Consider the following 14578-nt stretch of genomic DNA (forward strand, 5'->3'; position numbering starts at 1 on the left):
TAGGAGACGAGGTACTGGCAGAAGTAAAGCTGTGAGTACCGGGCGTGAGTCGTGCTTTGGTAGCTCAGTTGGTAGAGCACTTGCCCGCAAAAGGCAAAGGTCCCGAGTTCGAGTCTCGGTCGGGCACACAGTTTTAATCTGCCAGGAAGTTACATGTCTAACCTTTCTATCGGGCAAAAACAAATGAAGTATGCTGTACACTTGAAACTGTGAACATATATTTGGGACATGCATACCAACATAACAAAAAAGACCGGTAATTGAATCTACGTTGCCCTCACTATTTGAAAAGTCTCCTTACTTTTTGAACAGCCCTTGTATATTGTAACTGGATATAGAAAAGATCTCCTGGCCAAGCAGTGGGAAGAGAACACACACAAAGTGTAGAAATTTGCAAGCTTCAAGCCCATGGCTCGTCATTCTGGCAGAAGAGTTGAAGGAGAAGAAAGAAGGGCAAAGGAAAAAGACTTATCTGGTTCAAGGAATGAGCAGAGTTTGTAAAAGTTGGCCAGATCCCTGGCGGATAGAAGGAAAGATGGACTGTTGGAAACTGCACTAGGTCGTATTTGGAAACCAAAGCGCTTAAAGATAGGATAATAAGCAAGACACTGATTAATGACAAAACATTATGCAAGAGTTAATGAGAGCAGAAAGCTAAGCACAGTATATGTGTTAGAGATAGGGGATTGGGAGAGATGCTGGTCATAAAATAAGATATAGAAAACTAAAAGGGACTGAAGAAAGGAATAGTTATTGATAAGAAATGCTGAGAACAAAGAATTTAATGTAAATTAAAGTTGGGTGTATCATAAGAATAAGACATGTTGTAATGCCACTTCCCACCTGTGGTGTTCTGAGAAGCTAGTGTCTGAGGGAAGAGTCCAGATGACACCTGTGGTGAAACAGGCCCCAAGGCCATGAGTGTCATGTTGTAGACCATGCTCTGCAGCAGGAAATTGTGTGTTGCCAGTGTACACCTTCTGTGTCCATTCATCTGGACTGATAACTTGGTGGTAGTCGTACCAGTGCAAAAAGCCGAACAGTGTTTACATAACAGCTGGTACATGACAGGTTCCACAGGTGGCTCTCCTTCGGAAAGTATGTTTTGCCAGTTTCGGCACTGGCATGATATAGGTGGTGGTAGGAGGGTCCGTAGGGCAAGTCTTGCAGCAAGGAGTTCCAGGGGTAGAAACCAAAGGGCAGGAAATGGTCCCAAGAGCAGCATAGGATCTGACCAGGTGTGGTGGAAAAAATATCAGACAGAATGGACATCATTTCATTCATTTGTAAAGTACAGAGTGAGCCAAATACAACTGGTCTGAAAAATAGTTAGAGTAGCATTAAAGCAATATTTTCTGGTATTAAAACCATTTTTGAACAGGTACAGTATTTGGTACAGAACCCATTTCATGCCATTTGTCACAGTTTTGCATTGCAGCCATTATTGGAAGTTTTTCTTGCTTTAGGAAAGTCAGTCTTCCTGGTTTTCTGTAGTGGCGCATCTTTTCCCCTTCTCTCTGGCGTTGCTCAACTCCGTTTTGCCAGTTCCAGCTGTGTGAGATCTTAATTTGTCAGAATTGCTGCTTTCAGTCGGCTTCTTCACCCTGTGAATGGGTGCCTTTTTGTGGTCACAAACCAAATCACGTGAGGTAGCCCTTGGCAAAGCAACTGGAAATAAACTGACGAGCCAAAACATTATGACCACCTGTCTTTGGAATACATAACCGATTCTGCTTATCAGGGATCTGACTGTTTCTTGGTAGGTTGGTGGAGGTATGTGGCATTAGATGTCTACATACAGGTTATGTAATTCTCATAAATAATAGGCTGCTGATTTTTGTACACTGTGATTGTGCCCAGTAGCAACCCACATGGGTTCCATAGGATTTACATAAGGTGAATGTGGTCACGGAGACATCGTGAGTTTATTATAATGGTTCTTGAACCACTGTAGCACGGTTCTTTCTGAGACATGGAAAATTTACTGCTGAAAGATGACATTCCTGCAAAGGGAAGACATAAAGCATGAAGGGATGCAGGTGATTTGCAGCTGTCATTGTGTCTTTTGATTACTACCGCAAGTCCCGTGAGAGTGCAGGAGAATGTCTTCCCTAGCATAATACTGCTCCCACCAGCTTGCATCCGTGGCAAATGTAGCAGCCCTTTTTATGTTTTTGCTTTTTCGTCTAATACGTGAAAGTTTGATTTTATTTTTCACACATTGACTGTCATTGAAGGGTTTTACTTTTTTTTAATATTGTCCCAGCTAAGTATCAGTTTGATTACTTTTGAAACCCGATGTTAAACGTGGGTCACTACACATATAGTCTTCCCAACTCTGAGAGAGAGAGAGAGAGAGAGAGAGAGAGAGAGAGAGAGAGAGAGAGAGAGAGAGAGAGAGAAAAAAACTTTTAGTAGCTTTACTACCAATGTTTACAGACGATGATACTTTAACCTTTCATTCAATTGTTTTAGTTACGAATCACTAGTTTGTTTTTGGCATAGATCACGTAACCTTAACATTTATTAATCTAAGTTAAATTAATGTTCAAAACTTGTATTATGTTTCAAATTAACGACGTCAGTTTATTGACAAGAATTATTAATAAATAGGTTCACTCATATGATCTCATTCAAAGAAGTTCTTTAATTAGATGTCTAAGTAGGATTCCCGCTAGCATCAGATATGTTAGTAATATCCTGTCACTTTCGATAAATAAGTTATTTCTATTTAATATCCGAAAACTGTCATTAACTATGATCACTAGTGACGTGAAGTTAGTTTCTCACTATCACAATTCAAAGTTGTTTAAATATTCACACGAATTGACATTAAAGCCAAAGAGATTACTATTCACCTTCCCGTTTATCTAATCTGATAAATGTCCAAATTAGTCTTGAATTGACAATCCTCAAAAACAATCTCGTCACGGTCTAGTCTTGATCCCCGTTTAATAAAGTCCCAATTGTTCTTCTCTAAAGCTGTACGTCCTAAATAACTTTCGAGCTAGAACAGACTAGAGATTGGAGTATCGTAATTACAACGTATGGCTATTTATACTTTAATAAACACTATCTTTGGTGTCCCAGACCTATTTTCTATGACTATAATATTGATTTTCTTACATATTGGAATAACTAATTTTTTAATATTTTCTACAGTTCTTCCCCCTTCCCATGTTTCTAAAATTTATAATTAAATTTTCCCATTCTTTTCTTTTGCTTTCTATACTAGATATTTCCCTCTATTTGTTTCTTATTTATTTTTTGTAATTACTACTTGTGTAGGGACTTGGGTCATTTTGTGAATTGATATTTTAAGGACATGGGAGCTATTTTTGTTTTTTTTTCAACACCGAGAGGTGCTGTAGGTGTTACACAAACTACACGTTTTGAGCCACCATTGACCTTGATGACAGTGCTTGTAGAGATGGCCAGAGACCTAATGTAGCAAAAATGTGATTCATCTGAAGAGCCGACACATTTCCATTGATTGATACTCAGTCCCATGGTCCCGTTCCTGCTGCAGTCGTAATTGGTGATGTCATTGGGTCAACATGTGAACATGTAGGGGTGTTCAACAATGTATAATGAATGGTGTGTGCTGAAACACTGGTGTGTGTGCCCCAGCATTGTGCTCTTGTGGCAGAGATGCGACAGGTCACCATCTATCCTACTATACAGGAGCAGACAAGCCTCTGCGCCCCATGTTCTGTGAAGAGTCTTGGAGACATCCATCCATTTAATGTCTAGTGGTAGTTTCACTGTCCTCCTACCTCTTTCTTTAGATGCTCGTGATGCTAACCGTGAACATACGACTGGCTTTGCCATTTTTGAGATACTTGTTCGCAAGCTCTACGTAATAATAATCTGCCCTTTGTCAAAGGCATCCATCTCAATGGTTTACCTATTTGCAGCCCATTACTTCAGTAGGATGATCCCCCATCCATGTCTGCCCCGTTTATATACTTTTGTTACCGCGTCCTGTAGCTGTAAGGCCGCCATGTTATTTATTTATTTATTGTTCCGTGGGACCACATTAAGGAGAAGTCTCCATGGTCATGAAACGAGTCAATACATGAAATTATAACACGATAGTAGAAACAGATAAAATGAAATATAAGAAACATATTCAGGCGACACGTCATTAGTTTAAATAAAGAAAATCAAGAATGTAACACTGGAATTTGCTTAATGTTTTAGCTCTTCCAGGAGCTCCTCGACAGAATAGGAGTGAGCCATGAGGAAACTCTTCAGTTTAGACTTAAGAGTTCGGGCTACTGCTAAGATTTTTGAGTTCTTATGGTAGCTTATTGAAAATGGATGCAGCAGAATACTGCACTCCTTTCTGCACAAGAGTGAAGGAAGTGCATTCCACGTGCAGATTTGATTTCTGCCTAGTATTAACTGAGTGAAAGCTGCTAACTCTTGGGAATAAGCTAATATTGCTAACAGCAAACGACATTAAAGAAAATATAGACTGTGAGGGCAATGTCAGAATTCCTAGACTATTGAATAGGGGTCGACAAGAGGTTCTCGAACTTACACCACACGTAGCTCGAACAGCCCGTTTTTGAGCCAAAAATACCCTTTTTGAATCAGAAGAATTACCCCAAAAAATAATACCGTATGACATAAGCATATGAAAATATGCGAAGTAGACTACTTTTCGTGTTGAAATGTCACTTATTTCAGATACTGTTCTAATGGTAAATAAAGCGGCATTTAGTTTCTGAACAAGATCCTGAACATGGGCTTTCCACAACAGCTTACTATCTATCCGTACGCCTAGGAACTTGAACTGTTCCATCTCGCTTATAACATGCCCATTCTGTCTGATTAAAATATCAGTTCTTGTTGAATTGTGAGTTAGAAACTGTAAAGACTGAGTCTTACTGTGATTTAGCATCAAATTATTTTCCACAAGCCACGAACTTATTTCTTGAACTACATTATTTGATAATGTTTCAATATTACACACAAGATCCTTCACTACCAACAGGTGTCATCAGCAAGCAGAAATATTTTTGAATCACCTGTAATACTAGAAGGCATATCATTTATATAAATAAGAAACAGCAGTGACCCCAGCACCGATCCTTGGGGAACGCCCCATTTAACAGTGCCGCATTGGGACTGAACATCATTACCACTCTCAATATTGCGGAGAATTACCTTCTGCTTTCTGTTCTTAAAGTAAGAGGCGAACCAATTGTAAGCTACTCCCCTTACTCCATAATGTTCCAACTTCTGCAGTAATATTTTGTGGTCAACACAGTCAAAAGCCTTTATTAAATCAAAGAAAACACCTAGCGTTCGCAACCTTTTATTTAATCTGTCCAAAACCTCACAGAGAAAAGAGACTATAGCATTTTCAGTTGTTAAGCCATTTCTAAAACCAAACTGTACGTGTGGCATCAAACGTCATGATGGGCAGTGGTCATAATGTTTTGGCTTATCAGTGTATATTCTATATTAGGAGGCTTGTAAGTTTTTAGAATTTATTGACATTTTCGAGACTGTTTTAACACTACTTCTCTGAAACTTGGTTGAGAAATTTGCAGATGTAAATTTTCTGTAAAATGTTGACTGATGGTTGAGGTTGTCATGACCTCGGTGACACGCATACCACACACCACTTGGCTCTGCTCTTGGGTGAAGTAATGTAGAAATAACGTACACTGGCTGATCAAAAGTGTCCAGTCACCTGGCTGAAAATGACTTAAAAGTTCGTGGCACCCTCCATCGGTAATGCTAGAATTTAGCATGGTGTTGGCCCACCCTTAGCCTTGATGACAGCTTCCACTCTCGCAGGCATTCATTCAATCAGGTGCTGGAAAGTTTCTCAGGGAATAGCAGCCCATTCTTCACGGAGTGCTGCACTGAGGAGAGGTATCGATGTGAGTCGGTGAGGCCTGGCATGAAGTCAGCGTTTAAAAACATCCCAAAGGTGTTCTATAGGATTCGGCTCAGGACTCTGTGCAGGCCAGTCCATTACAGGGATGTTACTGTTGTGTAACCACTCTGCCACAGACTGTGCATTATGAACAGGTGCTTGATCGTGTAGAAAGATGCAATCACCATAGCAAAATTGCTCTTAAACAGCGGGAAGCGAGAAGGTGCTTATAACATCAATGTAGGCCTGTGCTGTGATAGTGCCATGCAAAACAAGAAGGGGTGCAAGCCCCCTCCATCAAAAACATGACCACACCATAACACCACTGCCTCCAAATTTTACTGTTGGCACTACACACGCTGGCAGATCACGTTCATCGGGCATTTGCCATACCCACACCCTGCCATCAGATCGCCACATTGTGTATCTTGATGATCATTACACACAACCATTTTTCCACTGCTCAATCGTCCAATGTTTATGCTCCTTACACCAAGCGAGGTGTCATTTGGCGTTTACTGGCGTGATGTGTGGCGCATGAGCAGCTGCTTAACCGTGAAATCAGTTTTCTCACCTCGCACCCACCTGTCATAGTACTTGCAGTGGGTCCTGATGCAGTTTAGAATTCGTGTGTGATGGTCTGGATAGATGTCTGCCTATTACACATTACGAGCTTCAACTGTTGACTGTTTCTCAGTCAACAGACGAGGTCGACCTGTACGCTAATGTGCTGTACGTGTCCCTTCACATTTCCACTTCACTGTTACATTAGAAATAGTGGACCCAGGGATGTTTAGGGGTATGGAAATCTCGCATACAGACAGATGTATGACACAAGTGACACCCAGTTACCTGACCATGTCCAAAGTCTGAGAGTTCTGCGGAGTGCTTTGTTCTGCTCTCACGATGTCTCGTGACTACTGAGGTCACTGATATGGAGTACCTGACAGTATGTGGCAGCACAATGCACCTAATATGCAAAATGTGTGTTTTTTTGGGTTGTCTGGGTACTTTTGATCTCATAATGTAAGGTTAATAGCAGGAAAGCAAAGCTGTGGCAACATGAAGGTTGGTTTGCGCACCACAGTGCTTTGGTAGGAATGGTCCTACTAGAAGTGATGGGCGGTTGTATTCCTTAAGTCTCCGAACTGTCTTACCGAGCATGTTATAAGGGACCTACAGTTTAATGTGGACTCCAAATGATGGTGGAATTCGGGAGTCGAACATGTGACTTTGGATCTGTACTCTGGCTCTTTACCACTGAGCTACCGAGACCAATAGTATACTCAGGTTCAGAAAAAAATAGAGCACTTCGAACCACTTAACCCCTTACTGCATGATATTTTTTTTTATTTTTCAGAAAAAATGTTACATGTTATGTTCGATGTTCTGATTTCATAAAAAATGCTTAAAAAATTCTAAATCTTATGTAGGGGTGGTTATTTTAGAATTAAGGGCTTGTGCCATATATGGGACAGCATGCAGTAGCGACTAATACCATGTGATACCAGTTTTGGGATTGATGATGCACAATGTGGGAAATATACAATAAGATAAGTACATGAACTAGCAGAACTGTATTTATATAAAACAATTACACTTTCTATTCATTAAAATACATATATTTTGAGAAAATAACACAAATCCTGTCTGCAAGAGGAATGCTTTCAAGGTCACAATCATCAGTAGACCAAATCTCACTGTTGTCTTCTGTTTCTGACTCCGTTTCTGATATCACAGTACTTTTATTTTTTGTGTTATAACTCTTAGGCCTAATACCATCATCACTGTCTGATTCCGAACAGAAAACAAGATGTCCATTTTGCAAGTATTTTTCCACGGACAAAGTTTCGTCATCTGACATATCAGGATCCTCACTAGCATTTCCGTCCTCTATAACTCCTATTGCGGCCGAAGAGCCATAAAACTTTCTTACGTTCATTGCAGTGACAGAGCTGAAATGAAAGAAAATGAACTGCTATATGTTAGTAGGAAAGGTTAGGTTATTGTTCAATTTTTACTCGACGCTTTCTAGGCTGCATGTAGTGCCGTACCCGTCACAGATCTGTTTTTCAATATTATATGTATTCTAATGTACAAATATATAAACTTACCACTTTATAACTATCCACAGATGTCCTTTTCCCTCTGCAAATAATATAAATACTGAAATCAATCGTTTACTGTATCTGATGCAACTGTTTGTGTGACCAAACTTGGATGTAAACAGCTAGCAACACAAAGCAAAGATTCATAACACGTAATTCCTTACCTCCCAACTGATGGCATACACTACTTGCACAGCTGCTCTCGACTGTGTGCCATATCTGTCCCAACATGCAGTTTGCGAAATACACTCCTGGAAATTGAAATAAGAACACCATGAATTCATTGTCCCAGGAAGGGGAAACTTTGACACATTCCTGGGGTCAGATACATCACATGATCACACTGACAGAACCACAGGCACATACACAGGCAACAGAGCATGCACAATGTCGGCACTGTACAGTGTATATCCACCTTTTGCAGCAATGCAGGCTGCTATTCTCCCATGGAGACGATCGTAGAGATGCTGGATGTAGTCCTGTGGAACGGCTTGTCATGCCATTTCCACCTGGCGCCTCAGTTGGACCAGCGTTCGTGCTGGACGTGCAGACCGCGTGAGACGACGCTTCATCCAGTCCCAAACATGCTCAATGGGGGACAGATCCGGAGATCTTGCTGGCCAGGGTAGTTGACTTACACCTTCTAGAGCACGTTGGGTGGCACGGGATACATGCGGACGTGCATTGTCCTGTTGGAACAGCAAGTTCCCTTGCCGGTCTAGGAATGGTAGAACGATGGGTTCGATGACGGTTTGGATGTACCGTGCACTATTCAGTGTCCCCTCTACGATCACCAGTGGTGTACGGCCAGTGTAGGAGATCGCTCCCCACACCATGATGCCGGGTGTTGGCCCTGTGTGCCTCGGTCGTATGCAGTCCTGATTGTGGCGCTCACCTGCACGGCGCCAAACACGCATACGACCATCATTGGCACCAAGGCAGAAGCGACTCGCATCGCTGAAGACGACACGTCTCCATTCGTCCCTCCATTCACACCTGTCGCGACACCACTGGAGGCGGGCTGCACGATGTTGGGGCGTGAGCGGAAGACGGCCTAACGGTGTGCGGGACCGTAGCCCAGCTTCATGGAGACGGTTGTGAATGGTCCTCGCCGATACCCAAGGAGCAACAGTGTCCCTAATTTGCTGGGAAGTGGCGGTGCGGTCCCCTACGGCACTGCGTAGGATCCTACGGTCTTGGCGTGCATCCGTGCGTCGCTGCGGTCCGGTCCCAGGTCAACAGGCACGTGCACCTTCCGCCGACCACTGGCGACAACATCGATGTACTGTGGAGACCTGACGCCCCACGTGTTGAGCAATTTGGCGGGACGTCCACCCGGCCTCCCGCATGCCCACTATACGCCCTCGCTCAAAGTCCGTCAACTGCACATACGGTTCACGTCCACGCTGTCGCGGCATGCTACCAGTGTTAAAGACTGCGATGGAGCTCCGTATGCCACGGCAAACTGGCTGACACTGACGGCGGCGGTGCACAAATGCTGCGCAGCTAGCGCCATTCGACGGCCAACACCGCGGTTCCTGGTGTGTCCGCTGTGCCGTGCGTGTGATCATTGCTTGTACAGCCCTCTCGCAGTGTCCGGAGCAAGTATGGTGGGTCTGACACACCGGTGTCAATGTGTTCTTTTTTCCATTTCCAGGAGTGTATATTCTCAGATATGAGATCGACAAAGAGAAAAGTGGTATGTGCCATATCTGGCACAGTATGCGGTAAGGGGTTAAAAATTAGGTGTTCATATTCACAGGCCATATACATTAGTACGTTCTACAGAAATGATTAGCATTTCGGTCACCTTGGTTCAGCATGTGTCGTGCTGCCTAGTAGACACAGGGTCCGCCATGGGTCCTGAAACTTGTTCCATGTGTGATAGCATAGTTGCACATAAGGCGTGAGTGGCGTCCTGTGGTATAACCATCAGTGGTGCATGCATCTGGTTCCGAAGTTCATCTGTGGCGGTCGGCATTGGGTCACGGTGCTGCACCTGTCATTTCACCATATCCCACATATTTTCGACTGGGGACAAGTCCGGTGACCTGGCAGACCAGCAAAAAGGGCTGACATCCTGTGAAACCGAGAAGACGACAGTTCACGCAGCGACGTGTGGTCGTGCGTTGTCTTGCTGAAAAATGGTGCCTGGGGTGTCGTGTGGAAAGGGTATGGCTACAGGTCACAGGATGTCATTCACATAGGTTCTAGTGCCCTGGACATGGACCAGCTGTGAATTGTGGTACATAGAGAACAAGTGGTCCTGTCACAAATTACTGGGGTTCTCAAAGTTCGTACCAGGGAAGGCCAGTGGTAGACTTTGGTTTATTGAGGGAATTTGAGGAGTGTAGGTCGCCTATAAAGGAGTACATATAGAACATTAGTGCAAATAGTTGTTGACTACCGCTTGAGTGTTCGGCATCTTCACCAGATCACATTAAAGGAAGACGTGAAAGCAAGTAGGAGGAATGTGCTAGATTTTTTACCAGTCAGTTCAGTCAACATGCCGTAATTATGCAGATGATTCACGAACTGAGATGGGAATCCCTAGAGGGAATACAAAATTTTTTTGCAACATGCTAATAAGAAAATTGAGAACTGGCATATAGGGCTGAGTGCAGATACTAAACTGCTGCCAGTGTGCATTTAATATAAGGACTGCAAAGACAAGAGAAATTAGGGTCGTATGGAGATGTACAGGGCTATTACAAATGACTGAAGCGATTTCATAAATTCACTGTAGCTCCATTCATTGACATATGGTCACGACACACTACAGATATGTAGAAAAACTCATAAAGTTTTGTTTGGCAGAAGCTGCACTTCAGGTTTCTGCCGCCAGAGCGCTCGAGAGCGCAGTGAGACAAATTGGCGACAGGAGCCGAGAAAGCGTATGTCGTGCTTGAAATGGACTCACATCAGTCAGTCATAACAGTGCAATGACACTTCAGGACGAAGTTCAACAAAGATCCACCAACTGCTAACTCCATTCAGCGATGGTATGCGCAGTTTAAAGCTTCTGGATGCCTCTGTAAGGGGAAATCAACGGGTCGACCTGCAGTGAGCAAAGAAACGGTTGAACGCGTGCGGGCAAGTTTCACGCGTAGCCCGCGGAAGTCGCCGAATAAAGCAAGCAGGGAGCTCAACGTACCACAGCCGATGGTTTGGAAAATCTTACGGAAAAGGCTAAAGCAGAAGCCTTACCGTTTACAATTGCTACAAGCCCTGACACCCGATGACAAAGTCAAACGCTTTGAATTTTCGGCGCGGTTGCAACAGCTCATGGTAGAGGATGCATTCAGTGCGAAACTTGTTTTCAGTGATGAAGCAACATTTTTTCTTAATGGTGAAGTGAACAGATACAAAGTGCGAATCTGGGCGGTAGAGAATCCTCACGCATTCGTGCAGCAAATTCGCAATTCACCAAAAGTTAACGTGTTTTGTGCAATCTCACGGTTTAAAGTTTACGGCCCCTTTTTCTTCTGTGAAAAAATCGTTACAGGACACGCATATCTGGACACGCTGGAAAATTGGCTCATGCCACAACTGGAGACCGACAGCACCGACTTCATCTTTCAACAGGATGGTGCTCCACCGCACTTCCATCATGTTATTTGGCATTTCTTAAACAGGAGATTGGAAAACAGATGGATCGGTCGTGGTGGAGATCATGATCAGCAATTCATGTCATGGCCTCCACGCTTTCCCGACTTAACCCCATTCGATTTCTTTCTGTGGGGGTTATGTGAAAGATTCAGTGTTTAAACCTCCTCTACCAAGAAACGTGCCAGAACTGCGAGCTCGCATCAACGATGCTTTCGAACTCATTGATGGGGACATGCTGCGCCGAGTGTGGGAGGAACTTGATTATCGGCTTGATGTCTGCCGAATGACTAAAGGGGCACATATCGAACATTTGTGAATGCCTAAAAAAACTTTTTGAGTTCTTGTATGTGTGTGCAAAGCATTGTGAAAATATCTCAAATAATAAAGTTATTGTAGAGCTGTGAAATCGCTTCAATCATTTATAATAACCCTGTATAGACAGTTTGTTTCCTCACTCCTTTTGCAAGTGGAACAGGAGAGGAAATGACTAGTAATGATAAGATAGCCTCTGCTGTGCACAGCATGGTGGTTTGCAGAGTATGTAGTAGGTATAGCGCTTTAAATTAGACTGATTCTTCTTCTGTTGCTAAGGCTCTAGGTTAGCAAAATGTAACTGCTTGAAAAGCAAATATGTTACTGTTGATTAGATTAAATTACCTTCTTTCTTTTCATAGGGCCAGCATCTCGTGATCCAGCTGTGCTGGAAAAGATGATGGAAACTGGTATGAACGTAGCGAGATTGAATTTCTCGCACGGCAGTCACGAGTACCATGCAGAGACGATAAAGAACATTCGTGAAGCCGCAGCCAATTACAGCAAGAAATTGGGCATGGAATATCCACTGGCAATTGCCCTTGACACAAAAGGGCCAGAGATCCGAACAGGGCTGCTTGAGGGGGTGAGAAACAGAATTTGATGTTAAAACTGAAATAACAATGTGCAGATTTTTGCCATTCTAATTAAGAAACAATATTTAAATGTGGAAGCATATGAAATTTTGTTTAGTTAAATATATTCATCTGTATTTGAATTTATAGTATTTGTACGTGAATTTATATATTCATTTCTCACAGTTGTTCAACTGTGTTTATAGGTAATGTAGGTTAGAGACATTTTTGTAACAACTATTGACTCACAGCATTATAGGGAGGGAGTGCAATTTAAAGACACTTTTTTTTCTTTCTTTTTAAAAAAATAATGTATTGTGCAGGAAGGCATTCATAGTGTTAAAGATTTTCATGTGACAAAACCTGCAAAGCAACAAATTGTAATATGAATTTGTCATGTGAATGCCTGGCATTACGGTGGTAGTAACGAGGCATAAAAAGTTTTACATAAAGATTCTTTTAAGTCCAGCTTGCTATTGGATGATATTCCATGACTACTAGTTTTGTCTGAATATGAAACCATCTTCAGATCAATTACCAATTTTAGTACAGTGTCTGGTTATAAGATTAGATAGACACTGCACTCAAATTGATAATTGAGTTGAAGTCTGAATATTCAGCTGAAACTAATAGTTACTAAATGTTACACCAGGTGTACCGGTATGAAATGAGTGTTAAGATAAAAATGTGTCAATAGGTAACGTTTGTTGTGAACGAGCCTTAATTTTTTTTTTGTTTGGTTGGCATGACATCTCTCAAAGATATTTAGTATACATAAAGTCATGGAACAAACATCATATGTTTCCATCGTGTTAACAATGTCAAATTTTGCACCAGAAAGTGATGATTTGCGGAAAGCATTAATTTTTTTGTTTTCATTTGAAAAACAGTGCTGCAGAGTTGCGACTGCATGTCGAGGCATATGGTGATCATGCTCTATCAGAAGCAACATGCAAAAGATGGTTTTTGTGATTCAGAAATAATGATTTTGATGTAAGAAATGAAGAACGTGGAAGACCACCATAAAAGTTCAAAGATGCGGAATAGCAAGCAATATTGGATGAAGATCATACTTTGAGTCAGAAGCAAATGGCAGCAATGCTAAATGTTGCACAACAAACAATTTCTGACCATTTGAAAGCTATGGGAAAGATCTAAAAGTGTGGAAAGTGGGTGCCACATGAATGAAAGACAGATGGAAAACCGAAAAACCATTTGTCAAATTTTGCTTCAAAGACATGAAAGAAAATTAGTTTTGCATCGAATCTGACGATGAAAAATGGATTTATTTTAAGAATCCTAAATGGGAAAAATCGTGGGTTAATCTGGGACAACCATCAACACTGACTGCAAAACCAGATTGATTTGGCAAGAAGACAATGCTCTGTGTTTGGTGGGATCAGAAAGGTGTGGTGTATTATGAGCTTCTAAAACCCGGTGAAAATGTGAATACTAATCACTACAGACAACAAATGATCAATTTGAAATATGCATTGATCGAAAAAAGTCCAGAATGGGCCAGAAGACATGACTAATTTTTTTTACACGACAATGCACCTGCACCCAAAGCAAAACTGGTTCAGGATACAATCAAAACACTTGGCTGGGAGCTGCTACCCCACCCGTCGTATTCACCAGACTTGGCCCCTTCCAACTACCATTTGTTTTCATCAATGGGACACGCATTGGCTGAGGTACACTTTGATTCCTACGAAGAAGTCGAAAGTTGGGTGTCTAATTGGTTTGCTTCAAAAGACGAACATTTCTATTGGCGTAGTGTCCACAAATTACCAAAAAGATGGTCAAAATGTATAGAAAGCAATGGTCAGTACTTTGAATAAAATGTTTTTACTTTTAAATTCAAAATTAGTGTTTCATTTTCACAAAAAAGTAATTTGATACTGGTACACCTGGTAAAATTGCAATTTGGACAGTTAAAAATCTTATGTGTATATATATATATATAATATTTTTAACTTGATTAAACTTTTTAAATCACTTGTCCTCTCTGATGCGAGGAAATAATAGAAAGCAAAAATTTTTTAACTCATTATCAGTTGTCATGACAATGTGTTTTT

General features: G+C 41.8%; 1 protein-coding gene across 4 annotated transcripts in view; it reads left to right on the plus strand.

Annotated features, from left to right (window-relative positions):
- The window catches only part of LOC126215045 (pyruvate kinase-like), a 127676-nt gene that overhangs the window by 80475 nt on the left and 32623 nt on the right, over positions 1–14578 (plus strand). For all 4 annotated transcript variants that reach the window (XM_049941685.1, XM_049941686.1, XM_049941684.1 and 1 more), the window contains one exon: positions 12288–12511. In XM_049941685.1, coding sequence (XP_049797642.1) covers positions 12288–12511 — 224 coding nt within the window. The remainder of the gene's footprint in view (positions 1–12287; positions 12512–14578) is intronic.

The sequence above is a fragment of the Schistocerca nitens genome, chromosome 12, assembly GCF_023898315.1.
Source record: "Schistocerca nitens isolate TAMUIC-IGC-003100 chromosome 12, iqSchNite1.1, whole genome shotgun sequence".
NCBI lineage: Eukaryota > Metazoa > Arthropoda > Insecta > Orthoptera > Acrididae > Schistocerca > Schistocerca nitens.